At 38.7% G+C, this 24,862-nt stretch overlaps 2 protein-coding genes across 6 annotated transcripts in view; one reads left to right on the top strand and one right to left on the bottom strand.

Moving 5' to 3' along the window:
* The window catches only part of LOC121279878 (centromere protein P), a 401,310-nt gene that overhangs the window by 332,351 nt on the left and 44,097 nt on the right, over positions 1-24,862 (top strand). The window lies entirely within an intron of this gene.
* The window catches only part of ecm2 (extracellular matrix protein 2, female organ and adipocyte specific), a 35,781-nt gene that overhangs the window by 3,139 nt on the left and 7,780 nt on the right, over positions 1-24,862 (bottom strand). For 4 of the 5 annotated variants that reach the window (XM_041191368.1, XM_041191367.1, XM_041191370.1 and 1 more), the window contains 6 exons: positions 21,768-22,073; positions 15,746-15,934; positions 13,877-14,686; positions 11,116-11,231; positions 7,934-8,069; positions 3,544-3,701 (listed from right to left, as the gene is read on the bottom strand). In XM_041191368.1, the coding sequence (XP_041047302.1) occupies positions 3,544-3,701; positions 7,934-8,069; positions 11,116-11,231; positions 13,877-14,686; positions 15,746-15,934; positions 21,768-22,053 (1,695 nt within the window). In that variant the 5' untranslated portion in view covers positions 22,054-22,073. Of the gene's footprint in view, positions 1-3,543; positions 3,702-7,933; positions 8,070-11,115; positions 11,232-13,876; positions 14,687-15,745; positions 15,935-21,767; positions 22,074-22,385; positions 22,442-24,862 lie in introns of those variants that run through there. The other variant, XM_041191371.1, reaches the window with a different exon arrangement.

The raw sequence follows: 24,862 nt of genomic DNA, 5'->3' as shown, positions 1-24,862 counted from the left end.
TTTGTTATGCTAGTATCAGGAAGTCTTGTGGCGCAGTGGTAGTGTCCCTACCTCTGAACCAGAAGCTCTGTGTTCAAGTCCCACTTCAGGACTTGATGGCTTTGGAAGGTGCATTGTGGCCAAACTGTGGCCAAACAGGTTGATTATCAGCCTGTAAATCCTTCCAATATGCCTGATGGCAGGCAGTCAGAGTGGAAAATTTCAGCCATACTGCAATGGCAAACTACTGCATTACTTTGCCAAACATAATCATAGACCAATCCAATGGAAGTCCATGGTCATGGTACCTGGAGGAGGAGGATGCTGTGATCATTAAAATCATACGCATGTTTTTAAAATTATATAAATCCTGAGACATTTGTAAAATTAATTGCATTGCTGTTTTGTATAATTCCCACAGCATTGGCATCCAATTATCAAAAATTTGTATTAGATGTGGCTGGATACAAATAACTTGAAATAGCAAGATGGAGTGAATGAATAAATATTTTGTAAATTTGGTTTTTGAGAACATGGGAATAACATATAGACGTTTTGTGTATAAGCCTGAAATGCTTGATTTTCCACTCAGCTATTAAGGTTTTGGCAAACAAGTTTTTGAGTTATAATTTACTTCAGATACCACATGTCCATACAAAAGATCAGCATTTTGCTAACATAGCATATGGGTTTAGAATTATTTTACTATTAGAAAATACATTTTAATGTAACAATACTGTATTTTATAGCATCTGTTATGGGAAAAAAAACTTTATTACGTTTGGTACAGTGTCAAGGAGATGAAAATAAGATGGATTTTTTTTTAACCTAATTACTTGCATTTGTGCATCTGTCTCAAATAAAATCAAGTTTAATTTTGCAAAATTACTGCCTGAATGATCAATGACTGTTGACAGACAAATGATGAGCAAAAGTCATCATTAACCCCTTCTCAGAAAAAACATTTTCAATCTATTGGTCATTAATTGGCCATTTAAGGGTCCCAGTTTGTCCAAAGGCAGGCAGGCAGCCTGATGCCTGGTAAAATACCAGTGAAGGTGGGTAAGTGGTAAGCACTAAACTGCTGCCATGGCACCTGATTTTACAGCCTCCCCCACCCACACTGCTTGCCAGCCCACTCCCGGGAGGACAGTTAAATTCTAACCAGCACTTCAGGTCAGTGACCTCTCATCAGAACTAGAAAATGTTAGCGATATAAGTTTTAAGACAGTGCAGAGACTACGAAAGCAGGAGGGGGAAAACAACAAAAGGAATGATCTGTGATATGATGGAAAGCAGGAGGGATTAAATGGCAAAGGGGATGATGGTGCAAAGTAAAAGGGAGTGATAATAAGGTAAGTAAATAAATTTAAAATGGGTCTCAAGGGGTTGTAAATGGCAGAATAATATCAGAATAATTTCCAGCATCTGCTGTCCTAAAAAAAAATCTGGTCAATGGTTAAAATCTAAAATTGTTGAACTTAATGTTGAGTCCAGAAAGCTGTAAAGTGCTTAACTGCAAGTTGAGGTGCTGGTCCTCAAATTTCCATTGAACATTGTTGCAACATTGTCCGAGGCTGAGGACAGAGAGGTTATAGTGTGAGTGGGGGCAGAGAATTAAGATGATGGGTGACCTGAAGCTCAGGGTCTTGGCTGTGGATTGAGCGAAGGTGCTGAGCAAAGCAATTGCCCAATCTGCATTGGGTTTCCGCAATGTAGGGAAAACAGCATCATGAGCAATGAATACAACATACTAAATTGAAAGAAGTACAAATAAATCATTGTCATCTCCAGTAGGACTGTTTAGGACACTGAACATTGAGAAGTGAGGAGATGAAAGGGCATGGTAATCTGGCAAGGAAAGAAATAAAAGCTGGATCTAGAAGAACTGTAAATGGCGCCAGTAGAATCAGTAGCAGTATCTGTTGTCTGAAAAAATTGGGACCAGTGGTTATGATCTGAAATTGAGTGAAAGGTTGAGCTTGCACAGGAAGGTGTCATTGGAATGCGAGCAGATATTGTGGTTGATGAGGGTGTCACGTAGAGAACTGCCCCTTCAGAATTTTGAAAGGGAGGAGAGGAGAAGATGTGTTTGGGATAGCATCCTGCTGGACAAAGTAGAAATAGAGCAGGATGATCCATTGAATATGGAGCCTAGTGGGGAGGACATGAGGAACAATCTCATGGTTCTGGGAAGAAGGGAAAGGGGTGAAGGCAGAAGTGTGGGAAATGAGGCAGACTCAGTTGAGGGCCCTGTCAACCACAGTGGTTTATTTTTAATTCTCCACCCCACTCTCACTTCTCTGCCTTCGGCCTCCTACACTGTTCCAATGAAGCTTGATGGAAGCTCAAGCAACAGCACCTCATTTTTTGAGTGTGCACTTTACAACCTACTATTCAACATAAAGTTCAACAATTTCAGATCATAACCATCGCTTCCATTGTTTTTGGACAACAGACACTGACAATGATCCTACTGTTGCCATTTAGAGCTCTTGTGGACCCATCTTTTGTTTCTTTACTTGTTCGGTTATCACGCACTTTTGCCTTTTCCCATCATTCCTTTTGTCATGTAGTCACTTCTTCCTTCCACCCTATCACAAAGCTACTCTTGTTTTTTCCTACCTTTCTCTGCCTCTATACTTGCTAAAAATGTTTTACATCTATAATCTTTTCCAGTTCTGATGAAAGTCACTGACCTGAAAAGTTACCTTTGATTCTGTCTACGCTGATACTGTCGGATTGCTGCATATTTCTTGCGATTTCTATTTATGTTTGAGATTTACAGCAACTGTAATTCTTTGCCTTTTTATAATTACCGTTTATGAGCATGTTATGGACTTCAAGGGAGCTAGGAAAACCACCCTGCTCTACAGCCATGAGATCTTTTATGATCAGCTGAGAGGGCAGATAAGACTCAAGCTTAACTCCGCATCTGGATAACAGCTCTTTGCAAAAGCACACAGAAGCATCTGTCTGGATTATATGCTTGAATCCTGGTGTGGGACTTGAACCCCAGATCCTGCAGTGAGTTGGCACGGACACAATGAGCGAAATGGCCTCTTTCTATGCAGTAACCATTCCATGATTCTACTGACTCAGATGTGAGTGTGCTGTCTCTGAACTGACACAAAAAAATCATTGGATTATAGGGGTAGAATTATTGCACTTGGGCTTACATGGGTCAATTATTAGTTCATCAAAAAATTAATTTATTGAATGCAATATATCAGCATAAACAATTGAAAAGATTCTTGTGTGCTTTGAATATGGCGTTATCTAGGTTTTATAAGTTGATTAATTTTTGGCATTTAGACTGCACTGTTAGGTATGCACATTGAAATTTACTAAAGTCTTATTTCAAACTCAAATTGATCATAAAATCTGGGTCTTCAGAAGTATGGTTGGTGTCAATGAATTCTCAGTAGCTAACTGACAATTTGGTTTTCTAGCTGTGAATCATGTGCACAGGTGCATAAGTACACACACACATTTCTGAATATAGAATCTCAAGGCAATTCAGTAATCATTTAACTAAGAGGAAAGATAAAAGTCTTTCTTTACCTCGATGGAAGGAGGAAGACCTTGTGGTATGGTTCTAAATTTATTTTTTCCCAGTCGTAAGTAAGCCAGTCGCTTAAGAGGTCTGAAGACCAATGGTTGAACATTATTTTCACTGAGCTTATTACCTTCCAGTTCCAGGTTGACTATTTTACCTAGACCTGTTGAATTTTGATAGAAGATTATGCAATTGGTCATACACATATACAGCATCCTGCATGATTTCTCTCTGTTGGTCGTAATAAATTTGCCATAACATCTCAAAATAACATATGTAACATAATCTGCATTGCAATTGAGCTTTTAGTTTTAAAACACTTAATGTGTGAAGCATATGGTGTGGCATTTGCCTGAAATTTACAAATACTATTCTGCATACTTTTTTATTTGTTCATCAGATGTGAGTTTCACTGGCTGGGCCTGCATTTATTGCCCATCCCTAATTGCCCTTGAGAAGGTGGTGGTGAGCTGCCTTCTTGAACTGCTGCAGTCCAGATGCACCCCCAGTGCTATCAGGAAGGGAGTTCCAGGATTTTGACCCAGCGACAGTGAAGGAACAGCGATATATTTCCAAGTCAGGGTGGTGAGTGACTTGGAGGACAGTTTCCAGGTGGTGGTGTTCCCATCTATCTGCTGCCCTTGCCCTTTTAGATGATAGTGGTCGTGGGTTTGGAAGGTGCTGTCAAAGGAGCCTTAGTGAATTCCTGCAATGCACCTTGTAGATAGTCCACACCGCTGCTACGATGCATCGGTGGTGGAGGGAGTGAATGTTTGTGGATGTGGTGCCAATCATCCAGGCAAGTGGAGAGTATTCCATCACACTCCTGACTTGTGCCTTATAAACGGTGGACAGGCCTTGGGGAGTCAGGAGGTGGGTTACTCATCGCACAATTCCTAGCCACTGACCTACTCTTGTAGCCACAGTACTTATATGGCCAGTCCAGTTCAGTTTCTGGTCAATGGTGACCCCAGGATGTTAATAGTGGGGCATTCAGTGATGGTAATGCCTTTGAATATCATGGGTTAATGGTTAGATTCTCTCTTTGTTGGAGGTGGTCACTGCCCGGCACTTGTGTGGCGCGAATGTTACTTGCCATTTGTTAGCCCAATCCTGGATATTGTCCAGGTCTTGCTGCATTTGGACATGGACAGCTTCAGTATCTGAGGAGTCACGAATGGTGCTGAACATCCTGCAATCATCAGCGAACATCCCCATTTCTGACCTTATGATGGAAGGAAGGTCGTTGATGAAGCAGCTGAAGATGGTTGGGCCGAGGACACTACCCTGAGGAACTCCTGCGGTGATGTCCAGGAGCTGAGATGACTGACCTCGAACAACCACAACCATCTTCCTTTGTGCTAGATATGACTCCAGCCAGCAGAGAGTTTTACCCCTGATTCCCTAGCAGTTTTGCTAGGGCTCCTTGCTGCCACACTTGGTCAAATGCGGCCTTGATGTCAAGGGCAGTCACTTTCTCCTCACCTTGGGAGTTCAGCTCTTTTGTCCATGTTTGAACCAGGGCTGTAATGAAGTCAGGAGCCGAGTGGTTCTGGCAGAACCCAAACTGGGCGCCAGTGAACAGGTTATTTCTAAGCAAGTGCTGCTTGATAGCACTGTTGGTGACCCCTTCCATTACTGATGATGGAGAGTGATGGGGTGGTAATTGGCCTGGTTGGATTTGTCCTGCTTTTTGTGTACAGGACATACCTGGGCAATTTTCCACATAGCCGGGTAGATGGCAGTGTTGTGGCTGTACTGGAACAGCTTGGCTAGGGGCACAGCAAGTTCTGGAGCACGAGTTTTCAGTACTATTGCCAGAATATTGTCAGGGCCCATAGCTTTTGCAGTTTCCAGTGCCTTCAGCCATTTCTTGATATCACGTGGCGTGAATCGAACTGGCTGAAGACAGTCATCTGTGATGCTTGGGGCCTCCAGAGGAGGCCGAGATGGATCATCTACTCAGCACTTCTGGCTGAAAGATTGTAGCAAATGCTTCAGCCTTATCTTTCACACTGATATGCTGGTCTCCTTCATCATTGAGGATGGGGATATTTGTGGAGCCTCCTCCTCGACTGAGTTGTTTAATTGTCCACCCCCATTCACGACTGGATGTGGCAGGACTGCAGAGCTTAGATCTGATCTGTTGTAGGATCACTTAGCTATATCTATCACTTGCTGCTTATGCTGTTTGGCACGCAAGTAGCCTTGTATTATAGCTTCACCAAGTTGAAACCTCATTTTTAGGTGTGCCTCCTGGCATGCACCTGCATTCTTCATTGAACCAGGGTTGATCCCCTGGCTTGATGGTAATGGTAGAGGGGGATATGCCGGGGCATGAGGTTACAGAATGTGGTTGTATACAATTCTGCAGCTGCTGATGGCCCACAGTGCCTTATGGATGCCCAGTCTTGAGTTGCTAGACCTGTTTGAAATCTATCCCATTTAGCAAGGTGGTAGTGCCACACAACACGATGGAGGGTATCCTCAATGTGAAGGCAGGACTTCATCTCCACAATGACTGGACACTCCTACTGATACTGTCATAGACTGATGCATCTGCGGCAGGCAGGTTGGTGAGGATGAGGTCAAGTATGTTTTTCCCTCTTGTTGGTTCCCTCACCACCTGCTACAGACCCAGTCTAGCAGCTATGTCACTTAGGACTCAACCAGCTCGGTCAATAGTGGTGTTACCGAGTCACTCTTGGTGATGGACATTGAAGTCCCCCACCCAGAGTACATTCTGCACCCTTGCCACCCTCCGTGCTTCCTCCCAAGTGGTGTTCAACATGGAGGAGCACTGATTCCTCAGCTGAGGGAGGACAGTATGTGGTAATCAGTAGGAGGTTTCCTTGCCCATGTTTGACCTGATGCCATGAGACTTCATTGGGACCGGAGTTGATGTTGAGGACTCTCAGGGCAACTTTCCCCTGACTGTATACCCCTGTGCCACCACCTCTGCTAGGTCTGTCCTGCAGGTAGGACAGGACATACCCAGGGATGGTGACGGCAGTGTCAGAGACATTATCTGTTAGGTATGATTCCATGAGGATGACTATGTCAGGCTGTTGCTTGACTAGTCTGTGAGACAGCTCTCCCAATTTTGGCACCAGATGTTAGTAAGGAGGACTTTGCAGGGTCAACAGGTCTGAGATTGCCATTGTCGTTTCCAGTGCCTAGGTCAGTGCCAGATGATCCATCGGTTTCATTCCTTTTTTGTGACTTTGTAGTGGTTTGTTGCAACTGAGTGGCTTGCTAGGCCATTTCAGAAGGCATTTAAGAGTGAACCACATTGCCCTGAGTCTGGAGTCACGTGTAGGCCAGACCAGGTAAGGACGACAGATTTCCTTCCCTAAAGGACATTAGTGAACCAGATGGGTTTTTACAACAACTGACCATGGTTTCATGGTCATCCTTAGACTTTTAATTCCAGATTTTTATTGAATTCAAATTCCTCAATCTGCGTGGCGAGATTCAAACCCAGGTCCCCAGAGCATTACCCTGGGTCTCTGGATTACTAGTCCAGTGACTATGCCATTGCATCCCCATACTCTCCACTTAGCTTAGAAATAGCTTAGAACTATATTAGGCTAAGCTATACAGAATAGTTTTTTAATTGTGCTTAACAAGACATTTATTTAGTATATACTTAAATTTTTTTAACTAAATGAAAATTGTTTTTCACTCCAATGGAACTTGCAGTCTAATTTCACTAAAAAATATCAAAGAAATAGACAGCTTCTTATCTTGGTGTTTGATGTTTAATTACAAGATGTTTATGTGTTGTAGAATTCTTTACTTTTAATTCTGTTGCAACGTTTGAAAGTACATCATTACTTTTAAGGTCTTTTTATGATGTTAGCTGCATCAAAATTAGGGCCTCAAGTTTCCGCTGAGTCACCCATTTTGTTCATCAAAATTCACCCGAAATCAGCCAAAGCACTGCAAAAAAAATGGGGAATTTTGAGTGCAAATTATGTGTAGTGAAAATTGAGTCTCTGCAATCTTTTGCACTCGTTTAAAAAGTTGTGCTTGAAGGTGACCATATCCCAAAATCAGACTAATCTCAGTTGGGAGTTTCCACTAATTACATACGTTTTGCAGGTCTTTGAGGAGGGTGTAGGGGCACCAATAGGCATGTTTGAAAAGCTTTTGAATTTAATTTTATTCTTAATATACTAAGAAACTGACAACAGTACACCCTTATAACTAGTAACACACTCTGTATAGGTTTTTAAGTAATATTCACTTATTTAAAATCAGATTATTCACAGGGGATGACTAGATACTCTGATTAAAAAAAATAATAATTTTTGTGACAACCCCATTTTCAGCTCTATTAATTAAACTGCGCAATGCAGAAACTCTGCCCCTAAATATTTAAAAGAGAAATACCCTGGAAAGTTTCTTCATCCAATCGTTGAAGAAGGTTGTCATTTATTTTTAATTCAACAAGTGTTCGAGGGAGTTGAGGAGGGATCTGGATCAACAAATTTTGATCCATGTATAGACGTTCCAGTTTTTTTAATCTCTGGAAAAAAAAACCCAAGTATTTTGAGATGTGAGCATCTTTTTACAATTTTAATAAAAACATGGCTGTATGTCAATACACACACTACAATTCATGTGATTCAGCTAAAGACATAAATATATTTGTTAAAATAAATTTTGGTGGAAAGTTTATGTAATCAACCATTGATGCTTTGAAATACAAGACTACAAGTTTGTTAGGAGACCATTTGGATATTTGCAATATGTTTCTATGGTACAGGATTTTGGGTATTTAAATGTCATGGTCTCACTTACACCTCTTAACCCATTAAGAAAAATATTCTTGCTATGCTCCCAGCCTCCTTTCCAGTAGTTTCTGGCATACTGCCTTATATTTGTTTACATGATTTTAAGATTTATGTTAATAACAACCTTCTGAGCAAATTATTTACTGAATTTTGGTTTGGCTAGGATTCACGTGAATTTTGAATCTTATTCAATATCTGTACAAATAATTATTGCACCACTAGATCTACTATATCTGTTTGCAGATCAGAACCAAAGTTGTTTGGTGGTCACTGGTTTCCAGTCTCAAAACTGTTATTTGCTTAACTGTTGTTTAAACAGAACTCAAAAACAAAACCATCGCACAATATTTGGCTATTTGTGATCAGAATTATGGATCAGTTCCAGTTTTAGGTATTTTTCAAAACAGAAAATCAACAGTGATAGGCCACTCAACTCATTAAGCTAGTCATGGAAGCATGTTGAGAAAAGCGTTTGGCATGGCTTACAATACCTACACTCTGAAGTGATATGGGATATAGTAAATTCCAAAATAATAACTTGTGCTTACATGACATCTTTAACATTGAAAAATGCTCTAAGGCACATCACAGAAAATCAGACAAAAATGAACAGTGCCAAAGAAGGAAATATGAGGGGATGACTTGATCAAGAGATGAACATTAAGGAGTCTTAAAGGATGAGAGAATGGTGAAGCTGTGGATAATTCAACAGAAGGTGGGGTGACGCAGGGACCGTGTTATAGAGATGAAAGTAGGTGGTCTTGGTAATGATAAGAATTGGACTGGAAGCTGAACTCGGGATCTAATAAGAATTCAAGATTGCCAACACTAATTCAGCCTGAAATTGTACCTGAGTGAGGGATGGAATAGGTGGCAAAGGTACAGTTTGTGGTAGATGGCCCAAAGACAATGGCTTTGGTCTCTCTAAAGCTTAATGGAGAAAATTTAGCCCTTCCAAGGCTGGTTATCAAACAAGCAATATGACAACATATAGGCAGTGAAGGGACTGAAAGAGGTGACGAAGCATTGGGGGTGTCCTTACGTCTTTAGATGATGTCACCAAGGGACAGAATGAGGTTGAGGAAGATACAAAGGATAGATCCTTTGGGAAACTCCAGAGGTAATGGCTTTGTGTGTGAAGAAAAGCTACTGCAGTTAATAGTCTGTCTATGATAGGATAGGTAAGATTGGAACTAAGTGAGAGCAATTCCACTGAACTGGCCAACAGATGCAAAGTTTTTTTTCTCTCTTCACTGATATTGCCAGAGCTGGTGGACTTTTTCAGCATTTTCTGTTTTTATTTCAGATTTCCAGTTTCTGCAGTATTTTGCTTTTGTAACAGAAGAAAGGTTTTGGTCAAGGATAAGGTGCTCCACTCTGTCAAAATCTGGCAGAGAGATTGAGGAGGATAAGGAAGAATCATTCCCCATAATCACTGAGGATATCATTTGTGACTTTGGTGAGGACTTTTTGCTGCAGTGGTAGGGATGGAAATATATTTGGAGAAATTTAAATATGGGGTTGTGAGACAAATAGGCATGGATTTGGAAGATCACAACATCTTCAAGCGCTTTGGAGGGAAAGGAATTTGAGTTGGAAGGACAGGGTGTTCAAGGGTATGTTTCTGAAGAGCAAATTATGGCAGCAGTTTAGAATTGAGAGGAATAGAATCTGAGGTAAGTAAACATTTATAATGTTGTCTAGAATGGGTGCTAGGAAATGAAGTTGGCTGGTTAATATTTTATTGGCAATGGTGTCAAGAGAAGAGGTGGACCTCATGGACAAAACTGGGTTTAGAAGGGCACGAGGGTTAAGGGATTAAAAGATTGACAGAATGACAGGATTCAGAGCTAAAGCAGCGGGAGCCTGTGCAGAGGTTGGGCTTGGCATGAAAGCAGCAGCTGAATGGTCAACTGAGTTGTTTCGGTCTTTGTGGTAAAGCCATGAGCTTCTTGAGCTTGTCAGCAGCTAAGATGGACGACCATGGGGGGAGTATATTAAAAAGATGGTTGGTAGTGGTGAAAAGAAGTCAGCTATATATATATATATAATTTAAAATCTACTGTTAGCAGGGGATTATTTCCTGTAAAATGAAACATAGGTTTAAACTTTATTCTGGTACAAAAATTATTCCAACTTATAATATTTATGAAGAAAGTGGAAAAATAGTATTAAGTGTAAGTGAAATTTCCTTGGTGTTTCTCAGTGTCTTGTTTCTCTACTAAGGAGGAGATCCTTTTAACCTGGCCTATCATTTGATTGACTAAGAGTCAGTTGACTTGCTTGTAATCTCACTAATAGAAAACCAAACATTGTAACTTTTCTCTGTAAAAGTGCTTTATGTTTCAATTTTTACAATATCTATTTACTTTAGAAAATTTCTGTCCTATTACCTTCCCTCTTTCTCCCCTAGCCCCCAAACCCCTACTTCAGGTTTTCAGTTTGAGAATTTAGTTCATTGTCTGCATAAATTTTTCTTTGCCACTTATAGGACAACATGTTGCTTTGCCTCCTTTTGATATCCTCATTGAAACAGGAAAATAGTCTTGAGAATCATATTTTGTATCACTTCATTACATAATTAGTTACATGGTCACTAGATGTTTGGAAAAACAAAAACGGAAGTTGCAGGATTTTAATCTTCTTGTCTGTTTAGATATAATGAACCTTTTGTTAGATATAACAAAACATATTTGAAAGAAAGCCACGTGAATCTTTCCACATAGTTGATTTGAAATATTTTATAACAGTTGTCTTAAAATGATTTGTAAAACTTACTTTGAATGCTGCTCGATCTATGCTTAAAAAACGAATCTTATTTCTGCTGAGGTCAATCAGTTTGAGATTAGGAATCCCATTGAATGCTCCTGCTGGAATAGTAGTGATTGAATTTCCTGCAAGGGTGGAAAATTTAGACATTTGTATATTCATTGTAGATTGATTGATCATATGGGAGTATTATAAGTCATAATATTTTATTATAGCATCACATTGAATTAAAATAGAATTTGTGCTTAAAAGCTGCTCAAAACCAATCGGGAATCAAGCTGCCAAGAAGGTTTCCAGTAGCATGTGTATAAAGAATAAGAAGTTTGCAGTGGCAGTAGCCAGAGGATATTTCTATGTATTTGTAAACGTTATTAATAATTCAGCAGTTTTAATTTACAACGCCAAAATAATTTTTATACTAATGGAAAAGCAAAATACTGCAAATCTGAAATAAAAGCACAAAATGCTGGAAATACTCAGCAAGTTAGGCAGCAACTGTAGAGAGAGAAACAAGAGCTAACATTTCAGCTCGTTGACCTTTCATCACAACTGGGAAAAATTAGACATGTCATAGGTTTTGAGCAAGGTGAGTGGGACAAGGACAACAGAAAGGTATGTGGTAGGGTAGAAGACAGGAGAGATTGAATGACAGAACCGTTAGTCTTACAGGGCCAAAGGGAATGGTGATGGAGCAAGAAAAGAAACAGAAGATGTGCCCAGAGCAGGTGTGCTACTCCAAAAGTGAAATAAGAGAAAAATAAAACATGCAAAGAAAAGGAAACAAAATGGCACTACAGAGTTTACAGTCTGAAATTGTTGAAGGCTGTAAGGTACCTAATCAAAAGATAAGGTACTGTTCCTCAAGCTTACGTTGAGCTTCACTGGAACAGTGTAGCAGGCCAAGGACAAAGATATCAGCGTGAGATTTAAAATGATAGGCCACCGGAAGCTGAGGTTCGTGCTTACCATCTGAGCGGAGGTGTTCCACAAAGCAGACCACATTGCAAACAGTAAATACGGTAGACTAAATTAAAATAAGTATATCGCTGATTCACCAGGAAGGAGTCTTTGGGGCTTTGGACGGTGCGGAGAGAGGAAGGAAAAGGGCAGGTGTTACATCTCCCGCATTTGGATGGAACGGTCCCGTTCCCTCCACGATACCAAGATCCACTCCTTAATCATCCTCAACACCCTATCCCCTACCATAACACCTTTCCATGCAAATGCAGGAGATGTAACACCTGTAATTTTTATACTAATTGCTTTCTTCAATTTTTTTGAGTAATTTATTTTTTCCACCTGATCTTAAATTTTTTTCTTCTTTCTTTTCATCCATTCTGCACCACACAATTCCCCATCATAGAGCATTGCGAAATAACCTGCTCCCAAACATTTGCGGTTTTAACCTGACGGCATGTTTAAAATCAAAGCCTTCCTGTGTGAAGAATCACAGGCATGAATCTGCATTCTACTCCTAGTTTAGCATGTCATATATGACTATGCTACAACAACCTGACATTTTGGTATTATTGTTTTCAAAAATGTTAAAAGAATGTGTTGTTTTCTTCAGTTTTTCTGATTGTTTACTTTAACAGCAAGTTATTATTTATCCAAATCAACTCAAGTAAATCTTAGAGAAATATAAAGTAAGAAATAGAGTGCACTACACTCATAACTCAAAATGGTATGATTCAATGAACTGGCAATTCAATTTTTAGCACAAAATTCTCAATTTGCTATTCTATTTATATTGCTTATTTCAAATTTTTGGTCACTAATTTTTTATTGCAACACAATGACTTTGAATTTATCAGAATTGTACTGTTAGTGGCACCTAATTTGCCAAAACCAGTTGGAAAAATGAATGAAAATCCACGTAGGAGAACTGCAACTTTTAGTGATGAGTGAGAACTGTACAGAAGAGTTTGTTCTCTTTTCAGTAAAGAAGTTAACAGCTAATTGCAATAGTTGTACAGTAACCATGTCATGCAAAGCAGTTCAGCTGTGCATCAACAATAGAGCAGCACTATAACTTGAGTCAAGAGGCCTTCTCATTCCTGAGCACACAGAGAGCAAAGGGTGAGATACCACCAGATAAGTAACATTCCACTACTTGGGTTTTAGTACCACTTGTATTATAGTTTCATCCTATTCAGACCAAGTTTAAAATTATCGAAAAAGTCCTTAGCTCTTTTGGAGATTTTTCAAATTGAGAATAAAAACATTTTGCTGTTAGAAAAGAAACTATTCTATTTGTTTCCTACCATTTAAAAAAAGAATAGCTGCCCAAGGAAAATAACCCCATGTGCTTGCAATGTCACTGCATTCAGTCCAAAACGCAATAGAAAATAGGTCTAAAGACTCTACATCTTCACAGATACTCATCTGAGAATAGCATTTTTAACATCATGGCAATGCTAATTGAGTGAGTGATAAGTTTGGTGATGTTTTTAACCTGTCATATTTACATTCAGGGCATTCATGTAAGACAATTTTCCTGACTGCACATGTCCAAGTGTCTCCAGGTTCTAATACCAGCCAGGATTAATGTTGAGAAGTGTAAATATCTTACAAGTATTCCAAATAAAGCAGTATTAATGCCAGATCTGGTAGCCTGAGTAAATATAAACTTGATTTGATATAAAAGGTTTTAATGAACACTTATCTTTCCTTTTTTGGCATATTTTAGAAACCATTTAAGCAACTTAAATTTCACAAGTGAAATAATTATCATCAAAATATAATGCATATGAAAAGATTTGTTGATTACCTGCAAGATATAGATTTCTAAGCCCAAGGTCACTAAGTGGAGGTATTTGAGTCAACTTGGCATTATAGCAATTTATAGCGATATCCGTGATATCGCAGCCAATTGGGAGAGAAAATCTAGGGGGTTCTTCATCTGGATGATATGGAGTTGGTCCTAATATGGAAGGAAATAATGATAACCCAGAATATTCTGCATTGTCATCTTCCTCTTCCTCAGACCCCTCCTTTTGCACCTCCTCTTGTTCATCATCTTCCTCCACTTCCTCCTCCTCCACTTCCTTCTCCTCTTTCTCCTCCTCCTTCTCTTCTTGTTCTTCCACTTGCTGCTGCTCTTCCTCCTCCTCCTCTTCCTTCCCCTCCTCTTGTTCCTTCACTTGCTGCTCCTCTTCATTCTCATTGCGATTATTATATCCAGCATATTCATCATATTCATCATCCTGTTCTTCTTCCTCTTCTATAGTTTTTGAATGATTTCTGATTTCTTTTTCAAGTTGTTGCTTTTCTTCCTTTACTTTGCTCCCCTGAATTTCTTCACGTAGATTCTTCTGTTCCTCTGCCAACACCTTTTGAGGTTCTTCCTCTTCCATTTGTCGTAGTGTTTCTTCCCTATGATAGGATTCTTCAAGTTCTCTTTGCTTTTCTTCTTCATTGTGCTTTTCCTCTTCACTCTCTCTTTTCTGCTGTTCACCTTTTCTGCTTAGCTCTTCTTCCAATTCTTCTTTTCCTCTCCTTAGTTGCTTTTCTCGTTCCAAGTACTCATCTTGATTACTGGGGATCACTGGATGATATGTTTCACCTGGATCATTTGGCTCTGTAGAATCACAATAAAGTTTCAGGCTGTTAATTGAACATTTAATAATCAAATATGGAGATCAAAATCACTAAAGAGAATGGTAAAGGAGACATGATAGTATGGTCATTCATCATGAAGTTCTTATAATGAATAAATCAAAGTGAATAGCAAAGGGAAACTTTATGTGAAATTGTTTCAATAAATTCATGCTTGAAGTATACTTTTCTTGGGTTAGGTGATAAAGTGAATAATTAATGGGCATCACTTCTGCTATACTCTCTTAACTGTGTTACTTATTATAGAAAGGAAGCAACCACAAGACAAGAAAAGCCAATGCAGCAATATGGATTTATGGGTGGAGCAAGTAATAAAGTTATTAATTAATCAAAGGGTTTGGGCAATTTAATTAGAATAAAGGTTCTGGATATAATGTAAATATCAAGATTAAATGGCAGCATTACCATTCCATATATTTTTCCATCAGATGTTCAGTAATGCCAATAAAAAGTAGTGCAAGTCACAACTGACTATTGTCTGTGAACAGCTATTATAATGTCCTTGCTGCAGAAGAATGTAATCACATAATTCACGGCAGCTTTAACACAAAAATAACATTGCAACTTTAAAATGCAGTAGTTGCAAAACAATTAAGAGCATGTATAACTTTTAGTGTTGCATTACTTTTTGAATAGCATTACAATTATATTTGGCAAACATTGAATGTAGCTTCTGAAGGTTGTTTTATCCAGCCTAATTGAGTCTTTGAGATACAAATATAGCTCTTTATATTCTGCAGTGTGCATGTAAGTAATTGTTTCTTGTGCTATTTATCAATGTAAACATTTTTTCTCAGCAAATATGTTATCCTCAATTATTTTACAACAGTTGTTAAAGTTGTTGAAAAAGCCTTATCTGGTTCATTAATGCCAGGTTTCAGTGACAAGTATATTTACTCAAAGCATTTTGTTTACAAATATGAACAAATGTAGAAAACCATCATTGAGTTAGTAAACTATTTTCCATTTTGACTTTTTAAATCACTGAAAAAAAATAACTGAATAAAGAATGAGAAAATACCAAATGAAGTACAAATTGGGCAGCATTCTCCTGTTGGTATTATGGTCCTTCCACATTTTAAGATGGGGCAGCTCATTTCATCACAAACCACTTTTCCACTTGAACACAGACAGGTTAGACATGGTTTTGGAGACCAGACTGCCTTGTCATACATAATCATCCCATTTGCTTTGCAATGTCCTCGTATGCCTAATGATAAAAATTAAACAAAAGTGGATCATTGTTGTATGTCTGTTGAAATGATAAGCATCTTGAGTAGTTCCTAATTCAACCCATGAGAATAAGAATCACATAATTCAAAATTGTAATTCTTAATTCCTTATTAACGATTAGACACTTCAGTATGGGAAGAGTTAACTGTTCAGCAATCCCTGGAATTGGCAATTGTCCTAGTTAACACATCTGCCAAGACAATAGAAATGAGGTACACCATTTTGTTGGCAGGTATATAATGAAAATTGTACAGTATTGAGAACTCCTTTAAGTGGTGCTTTGTTTTTTAGTGGTATATCGTAACAATCTAAAATGAAATAATAAATTATCTCTCCAACATTTTCTTTGCCTTGCGTTAAAAAATGTGTGGTGATCAGCATCTAATAAAGGAAAGATAAGGTTCATGTTTGAGCGTGACCTTTCATCAGAATATGGTTCTGAGGTTTTATTTCAATAATATTGATGCACCCTAGTCTCTCCCAAAGCTACCGAAAAATAAAGGTTGTTTATTTTTAATGTTTATACATATCGAACAGATACAATGTGCTTACGATCTGTGAGAATAAGACGGCAGGGTGGGGAGCCAGAATCCTAATCATGGTACTTTAGAGCAGGAGGCAGTCCACAGGAGGTGGGATAGGAGAGCATAGAGAGTTTGAGAATTAGGGAGATAAATAAGCATCACCTTTCTTCCTTTCTTTTCATCCTCTGCAGTAGTAACTGAGAGATCAGAAGGTCTGCTGCTTATCTGGTACAAAAGTAAAGGGCATCTTAATGCAGCTGGAGAGGAGCTTGGAAAAGGGATGGGTGACCAGTTTCCGTGGCCTGTGCTGGAACCAATGACACTGGGAAGAAAAAGGAGGTCCTGCTAGGGGAACATGAGAAATTAGGGACTAATTTTTTAAAAAGTCCCTCAATCACAGTATTACCATCCAAGCCATACAGTAATTGGCATAGGGTTAGGCAGATCAGGAAGCTGGATGCTTTGTTGGAAGATTGATATGGGAAAAAGAGTTGTATTTCATCGGACAATGGCATCAGTGTCTCGACAGGAAGGATCTGTATCACTGGGACATGCTGCACCTGAGCCAGAGTGGGACCAGTGGAAAAAATAATTAGGGTTATGGATAGAACTTTAAAGTAGTAAACAGGGGACGTTTGTTCCTGTGCTGTAAATACTGAAGAATACTGTGTAACATTGTCTTCTAGACCAGTAGCACCTCAAATTTAAAATTCTCAACTTTGTGTTCAAATCCCTCTAAGGCCTTGCCTGTAACCTTCTCCAGCCCTATAATCCTTCAAGAACTGCTCCTCCAACTCTAGCCTTTTGTCTTTTGTGGATCCCTGATTTAGTTCATGTCTTCAGTTGTCTAAGCCCTACGCTCTGAATTTGCCTCTCTAGGTCTGTCTACCTCTCTCTCTCTTGATCTCGCTCTCTCTCTCGCTCTCAATGTCCTCCATTAAGATACTCCTTAAAACCCATGTCTTTGACTAACCTTTGGTCACCTGTCCTAGTATCTCCTTGTGCCTTGGAGTCAGGTTTTATCTGGTAATGTGACTGTGAAGTGCCTTGGCATGTTTCACTATGTTGGAAGTGCTAAACGCCTTAGCATGTTTTACTATATTACAAATACTACGTAAATGCATGATGATGTTGTTTATAGTAGTCACATCAATATGCTTTCAATTCATGTAATCAAATGCCTGGCTTTGGATTGCCAGGGGATTGGAGATAGGGACAGATACGATAGTGAACCAGTTGTTTTATGAATGGATTGCTTTTTGGGATTATTGTAGTCATGTGTTATAAAGATATCTGTTAACAAATTGAAAGATTTACTCAATGCTGTAATGTTGTGTTGAAGTCCTTACAATTACTTTAAGGAATTATTTTTGGCTTGAAAGGCAAAATTACAATAACCTCCAAATTGTCATGACACCAAATTATGTCAAAGTTAGGGATGCTGCCAGGTCCCTTCATGACTTCAGCGCTCATATCTCTTCAGTAAATTCTAAATCTGCCATTGCTGTAAGTGTTCTAATGCACTTTTAGTCTAACTCCTCATTTTCACAAGATTTAAGACTATTTGTGGCCATTTGCCATTCAAGACAGCTTGTATTCAGTCTGCTTTTTTGGTAGGAGGGGTGCTACCTTTTTCAAAGTTGTCAGTTCTCCAGTTTGGTTTTTTTGTGTTTTTAATGGTGTATTTATAAAATAAGATTATCTATTTCAGGTGGAAATACTAGTACTTTATGAAATAACACCCCAGTAAATTAATTTTCTGAATTTAACGTTTGAAATAACATAATTAGAAGATTGTTCATTTCTTGAAGAAAATTTCAAGTAAGACTAAAACTCATTATATTGTTAGAAATATGAAGTTTATAAGATTGTTATGTTTTGGGACTGCCTCTTTAATTTAGGATAAAATGGAGGAATGACTGTACATGTGACCTACTCTGAATTCTGCCCAACAAAAAGCCTGAGAGGCTTGGTTGCTATGGGGCCAGGAAACCCGTCAAGAGACTTGCTAAGAAGGTACAAAATGTTCACACTTGTAGACACATGGTAGACTCAGTCACCAAGGGCAGAATTTCACCCATATTGGGCAGGCTCAGCAGGTGCAGTCAAGAAACTGTCCGCCGCCCACGATCGTGGCCGGAAGGCGATTTCACGCTGGCAGGCCAATCAAGACACGCCCAGCGTGAAATGCGAGCAGCAGCGCCGCCTGTGCAGGTGGGGGGAGGAGTGCGAGCCGGGCAAGCGCAACCTTGGCGCATGTGCACGAGTGCACGCTTCATAACCTCCCTGAGGCACAGAGCACCGACGTGCAAAATGATGCATGGTGATGTCAGGCTTGCATCCCAACGTCACTGCGCGTCATTCTGATCTTCAGTTCGGTCCCGGAGTCCACTGCACGCCCGCTGAACTGTCAAAGGCCTGTTGAGGCCATTAATTAACTAATTAAAGTGATTGTCAGGGCTCCGATCCAACCACACGAGGTTTCATGAAATGTTTATTAATTAAATAAAATGTCTTATGAAAATTCATAAACATGTCCCAGCTCATGTGATAATGTCACATGAAGAGACATGTCTGAGCAATTTTACTTTTTTCTTTTTTCCAATGGTTTATTATTAAATTAATCTCCCTGATGCAGCTCTGTGCCTCAGGGAGATTTCTGTGCTCTTTCGCACGCATGCGCAGGCCCCCGACTCTTCCTCCTCCCCCTGCCCGCACAGATAGCGCTGAATGCTTCCGGGTGCACATCACACTGGGCGGGCCTTAATTGGTTTGCCCACATAAAATGGCGGTGCACAGCCTATTGCGGGCGGTGATCAGCTCCCCGTCCGCTCCCGACTGGCCCGCCCGACGGGGAGAAAATTCTTCCCGAAGAAAATAAGAATGCAATGAAACATGTCCCCTCATGTGACTCTATTATTAATTAAGTTTTAAAGTTTTTATTTTATTTTTACTTGCTTTATGAAACCTCATCCCACCTGTGAATGAGGGTTCCTAAAAAGTGCAAAGGCCACCTGGGCTTTTTGCCTGTCTGCCCGCCAACCGTAAAGTTGGACGGGCAGCGAAAAATTTAATTTAACTTGATAATTTAATGGACTTAACCGGCCTTTTAATTGTCGGTAGGTGCTCCGCTGACTCTGGTGCTCGCCCACCAAATGAAATATCGCACGACTGCGTGTTGATGTTGGGACGCTCACCCAACGTCATTTTACACTCGAACAGGTCGGGCACGCGCCCGCCCACCAAGCTAAAAATTTTACCCCAAGTCTCACGCAAAGTTGTTGGGAATGTCAGGTTTTATAAATGGTTATTTTTTAAATGTTTATTTAATTCCAAGATAGAATGGAGCTGGGGGCCCATAAGATAATTAGCATGTCTACCTGGATACAAGCCCCATATGATTCAGGTTGCCATGAAGAGGGGAAAAGTCCATAGTAAACCATTGTAGTTTAGGATTATGGAGGTCCTAAGATATCACTGAGCTTCACAGACATAAGTTAGTTTGCAGCGATCTGATAGGCAGAGAGTGTGCGATAGAGGCAGCTGGTCCTACAGCTGAAGCAGAGAAAATTCTGACCCCATTATTCATCAGGCAGAACACGGGTGGGTGCTCGTGCATTGATTGAAGGGACCAAACTTGAGAGGATTTAAAGGGAGCTGGAAGATTCATCTAGCTTGGAATAGAGGGAGGGAATCTCCATTGTAACCCTCACAGTGCAAGTTGGTTCTGAAAAAGGAAGCAGGCCAACAGGAGCGGACTGGTTCTGCAAGAATTAATGGTTTACTTAGGGGACAGTATAAAGTATAACCATAGTGGAGATCTTCAGTCGTGTTAAAAGTTAAATGAGGAGATTCTTCTCTGAAGTTTAGATTATAAATTGCCTACAAAATAGTGTATAGTCAATGTTCCTTTTAGTTTAAAAACAAAAAAACTGCGGATGCTGGAAATCCAAAACAAAAACAGAATTACCTGGAAAAACTCAGCAGGTCTGGCAGCATCGGCGGAGAAGAAAAGAGTTGACGTTTCGAGTCCTCATGACCCTTCGACAGAACTGTCGAAGGGTCATGAGGACTCGAAACGTCAACTCTTTTCTTCTCCGCCGATGCTGCCAGACCTGCTGAGTTTTTCCAGGTAATTCTGTTTTTGTTCCTTTTAGTTTGTTTGTTACAGTAAAAGTCTTAAAACTTAATATCTTTTTAAAAGTCTCTATAGAGATGGTAACAGTTTATATTTTGTGTGTGTGTTTCAATCAAGGTTTATTCTTAAATAATTTGAGCATCATATATTTTAGTAAATGCTATTACCATAGTCCTTTTTCTTATTTTTATTTTATCCTTATTTAATTGCATAGATTCCAAAGAACACTTAAAGGGCAAGCACTGGTTAATTACTCGAGCAATGTAAGATAGATCATTGATCCTTTGGTGATAGGGATTCCATTTTAGCATTGAAATTCTACACTTTTTTCTATTGTATAACATGCACAAATTTTTAAATATTTCTCATTTTGGTTATTACATTTAGAAATTAAGAACTATACAAAGCCATAAAAATCTTTACTCATTGCTGAAGACTGTTTACATATTTTCATCTCACTTTCTGGCCCCTAGAAGGATGCCAGACATCATTGCTTTTTCAAGTGTGCAAAAAGGATGCAGACTCAGTAAGTGTCATGGAAATGGTTTTTGTGGTGAATAGATCATCTTATAATCTTGAAAAGGGAAGCAAATCCATTTACAGTTCTCTTACGTTTACTGGAAAGTGTTATTGCTCTCCTGATAGAGTTCTGGTGACCTGGTAAGGAAATGGCTGCTCAAGAGACTGCCCATCTGTTTCTGCAAGATTTCAATTTAAACCCAAGTGGTCACTAAAGGCTTTTGAATAATAAAATGCTTTTAGTATAGCAATGGCAATCTGACATAAGCATAAATATTGTTGTACAATATTACAATATTGTTGTAATCCTTTCCACTAGCTCATAATACATTTTGAATAGGTTGGATGCATTTTTATCAGATGCAGAGCTACAGGCATTGCATTTATAATATATTCATATCTTCTGATTGGTGTTAATTTATAGCTGGCATTTATCTTTTAATTTTAAATGAGGAAACACGATTATTGGAATAACGTTGATGGGAAATTCTAGGTTTACTATATTTCCAAAACAAAAAAAATCAAATGTTTAATAAAGGCAAAACATTCTTCTTGAACCATGATGATTTTTACCTTAATGGGTATGACAGTGAGTGAGAAGCTACTTCTGTTATCTGTTTTTCACAAACCTGGTAATACATTGTAGTTGGACTCAGTTTCATCAACTCCGATATATGAGTCAAGGAAGGTTATCATGCTTTCATCTGCATTAATGTTCGGAGCTTTTGCAGGAGGATGTAAATGTCTAGGTTTGGATTGTCTGGCCAAATTGCGATTCACAAAGCCAACATATTGCTGTCCTTGAGGGTGGAGCCTCCTTCTCTGACCCCTATTTGTTGCCTTAATATCCCTCTTACCAAGAATAACACACAGGTTGAGAATTAGGAAGAACAAAACAAAAATGTTTACATTCATTATTTTTCTTTAGAGACCACCTGTAAAAAAGGAAAAACAAGAACGTAAGTTTCATGAATTTTTACTTCCCATTTGGTTCCAGCTAAATTAAATTTCACAATATTAATTTCAATTGCACGTCCATATTAATAGCAGCTTATATAATTTAATGAAAGACTGAACTGTGGAGTATTTGCCAAGAGACAGCCTGTATGAATTTACTTGAATAATATACCCTGTAACCAAGAGAATTTTTAAAAATATTAATGAAAAATTTGCTGGTTGAATTATGCTCCAAATAGTGGCAGTTTATGAAACATGAAAAAAGTTTATTTGATAGTTAGATTGCCAACCTTCTTATGTTGTCTACAACAGTCAAAATCGGCTAAATATCAGTTCTATTTTACAGTTAGTAACAAGCTGAAAGGTGGAGCTTTGGAAAGGAAGCCTTAAGTGGAAGAATGACAGCAGACAGCCGACTGAGAGAACTGCCAGAAAGGAAAGGATAATATCTAGGTCTTGTACTTGTAGTCAGTCTGGTTATGGCAATTGACTTGCTGTGACCAATTTGTATGAAGAGGTGATAGAACATTGCAGCATGATTAATGCAATTGCAATTAGTAAGAAATTACAGGAAGAAAATACTCCTTGAACAATTTCACTGTCTGATTTGAATTAGCCTTGTGGGGGTGGAGGGGGTGTATTTCTGGAAGATGCTGTCATAACATAAAAAGCCTAGTTATTAAAATTCACTAATAAAATATCTAACGGAAACATCCATTGGGATATTAAAACCATAGAGAGCATTTAGCACTGATTCACCAGGCTGATGACAGGGATAGGAAACTATAAAGAGGAGTTATTGGAACTAATGCTGCTGGAATAGAGAAGGCTAAGAGGGAATTTAATAGAGGTTTTTAAATTATCAAAGAGCTTTGGTTTGTGACCTAGCAGGTGAAAAATGTGACTGTACAATGTTATGTTCCAATTAATTCCAGTGAACAAAATAAAAAAAAAATAATTGTACATTATAAGGAAAAATGCTTGATTGGAAATCAAATGAAGGTAATATTTCCCTCTTATGGTAATCAACTGCTTCAGAACTTGCAGTGTTTACTTGAGTTCTCCAGATTTTTTTCTCTTTTGAACTTTTATTCCCATGGAATAATCTAGAGTAGAAAGTAAGAGTTCAAATAATGGTGGGGGGAACATAATTATGTTGCAGTCACTCATATTTCAGTACTTTTCCACTCTGTTTATTTATAGCTGTATGAGAACATAATTTTAATAGTAATTACTGCTTTATGCTACAAAAACCCTTGATCTGTGAAAAGGAGGCCAAACTGGATTCAGAAAGCTATGCTGTTTCATATTGTTAAGTAGCAGTTCAACAATAAAGCCGCAATTCAAATTAGAGATCAGAGAATGTTTCATGGGGCGCAATTTTACAGCCCCGTCACGGCAGATCCAGGATCATGAAATGCAATGAGTCGTTCAAAGGTCCATTGACTTCGGCAGGATCGGAAAATCCTGCTGCTGGGAGATGGTGTAAAGCTCCGCACTGTATAAGAAAAAATTGCTGATGGGCAGATAAAAAGTTGCAAAAGTGCCTAGAAATATATGATCAAATTTGTAATGTTTGATGGACAAGTGCAATGAATGGGAAAAGGAAAAAAGTATGGAATGAAATGAAATTAATGTTAATAGGATATAGCACAGAAGAGGAATCTGTTGCCTTGGATATCAAAATCATCAGTGCAGTGTGCAAAGTAGTAAAAAAGACAAACAAAATTTTAAGATGTATAGCCAGAGAAAAAGAACATAAATTTAATGTATTGACAACTTGTATGGAGCGCTGATTCAGCTCTACCTCAATATTTGAGTATAGCTCTAGTCACAGCACAAAGTGGAGCATTGGAAAAGATACACACCAAGGAAATCATCTGATCTGCTATTGGACATTAGGCACTTCAGCTATGAGTCTTTGCTCAGACTAAAACTGAGAATGTTTACACAAAAGAAAAAGTGACTGTGGGAGACCATTCTGAAGTTTTGAATATTCTAAGGGTACGATTAAACTTAATTCAAATAATTACAAACTCTAACCAGAGGGCATGGACTCAAGCTTATAAGAGGAAAGGTGGACAGTTTACATATAAATACTTCACACAGATGGTGTTGAAAGTGTAAAGCACTGATTGCGGAGACGATGGAGATGGATAATGCGATCCAATTCAAAAGAACGCTAGATTTTTTTTCACAAAAGATGAAATTATGAGCACAATATGGTGTTTTGAAATTTGTACTTTCCTAAAATGTAGTTTATTTATGTGGTAATGTGGAGCTTTAAATGATCTCCTGATTCTTTTAATCAAGGGTTATGGGGAAAAGGCAGGAAAGTGGAGTTGAGGATTATCAGATCAGCCATGATCTCATTGAATGGTGGAACAGACTTGATGGGCCAAATGGCTTACTTTTGCTCCTGCGTCTTATGATCTTATGAATCCGTTTTATAAATGAACTCCTCCACCTAAAGTTTTCTTTTATAGCTTTGGGGCACAAAAAAATATGATTTTGCTCTTTAGATTTATAAGCAACCAGAAGGAATATGACCTAACTTTCAAAAAGTCATAAAAGAATGACTTTATCCATTCCAAATTTAGCAATGTTAAAATCCCAGGGAAATACTTTTGTCATAAGCATCTCCTGCATTTTCCAAGCCATGACCTACTACAATCAAGTCATGCAGAGGGGAATCAAGAGCCAAAACAAAATTATAATTGTCTATGCAGGTAACAGAGAGTATTGTAGTTATCATATAGTCAGTTAA

This window comes from Carcharodon carcharias, chromosome 7, assembly GCF_017639515.1.
Source record: "Carcharodon carcharias isolate sCarCar2 chromosome 7, sCarCar2.pri, whole genome shotgun sequence".
Taxonomy (NCBI): Eukaryota; Metazoa; Chordata; class Chondrichthyes; order Lamniformes; family Lamnidae; genus Carcharodon; species Carcharodon carcharias.
This window is presented reverse-complemented; position numbering and strand designations above follow the sequence as displayed.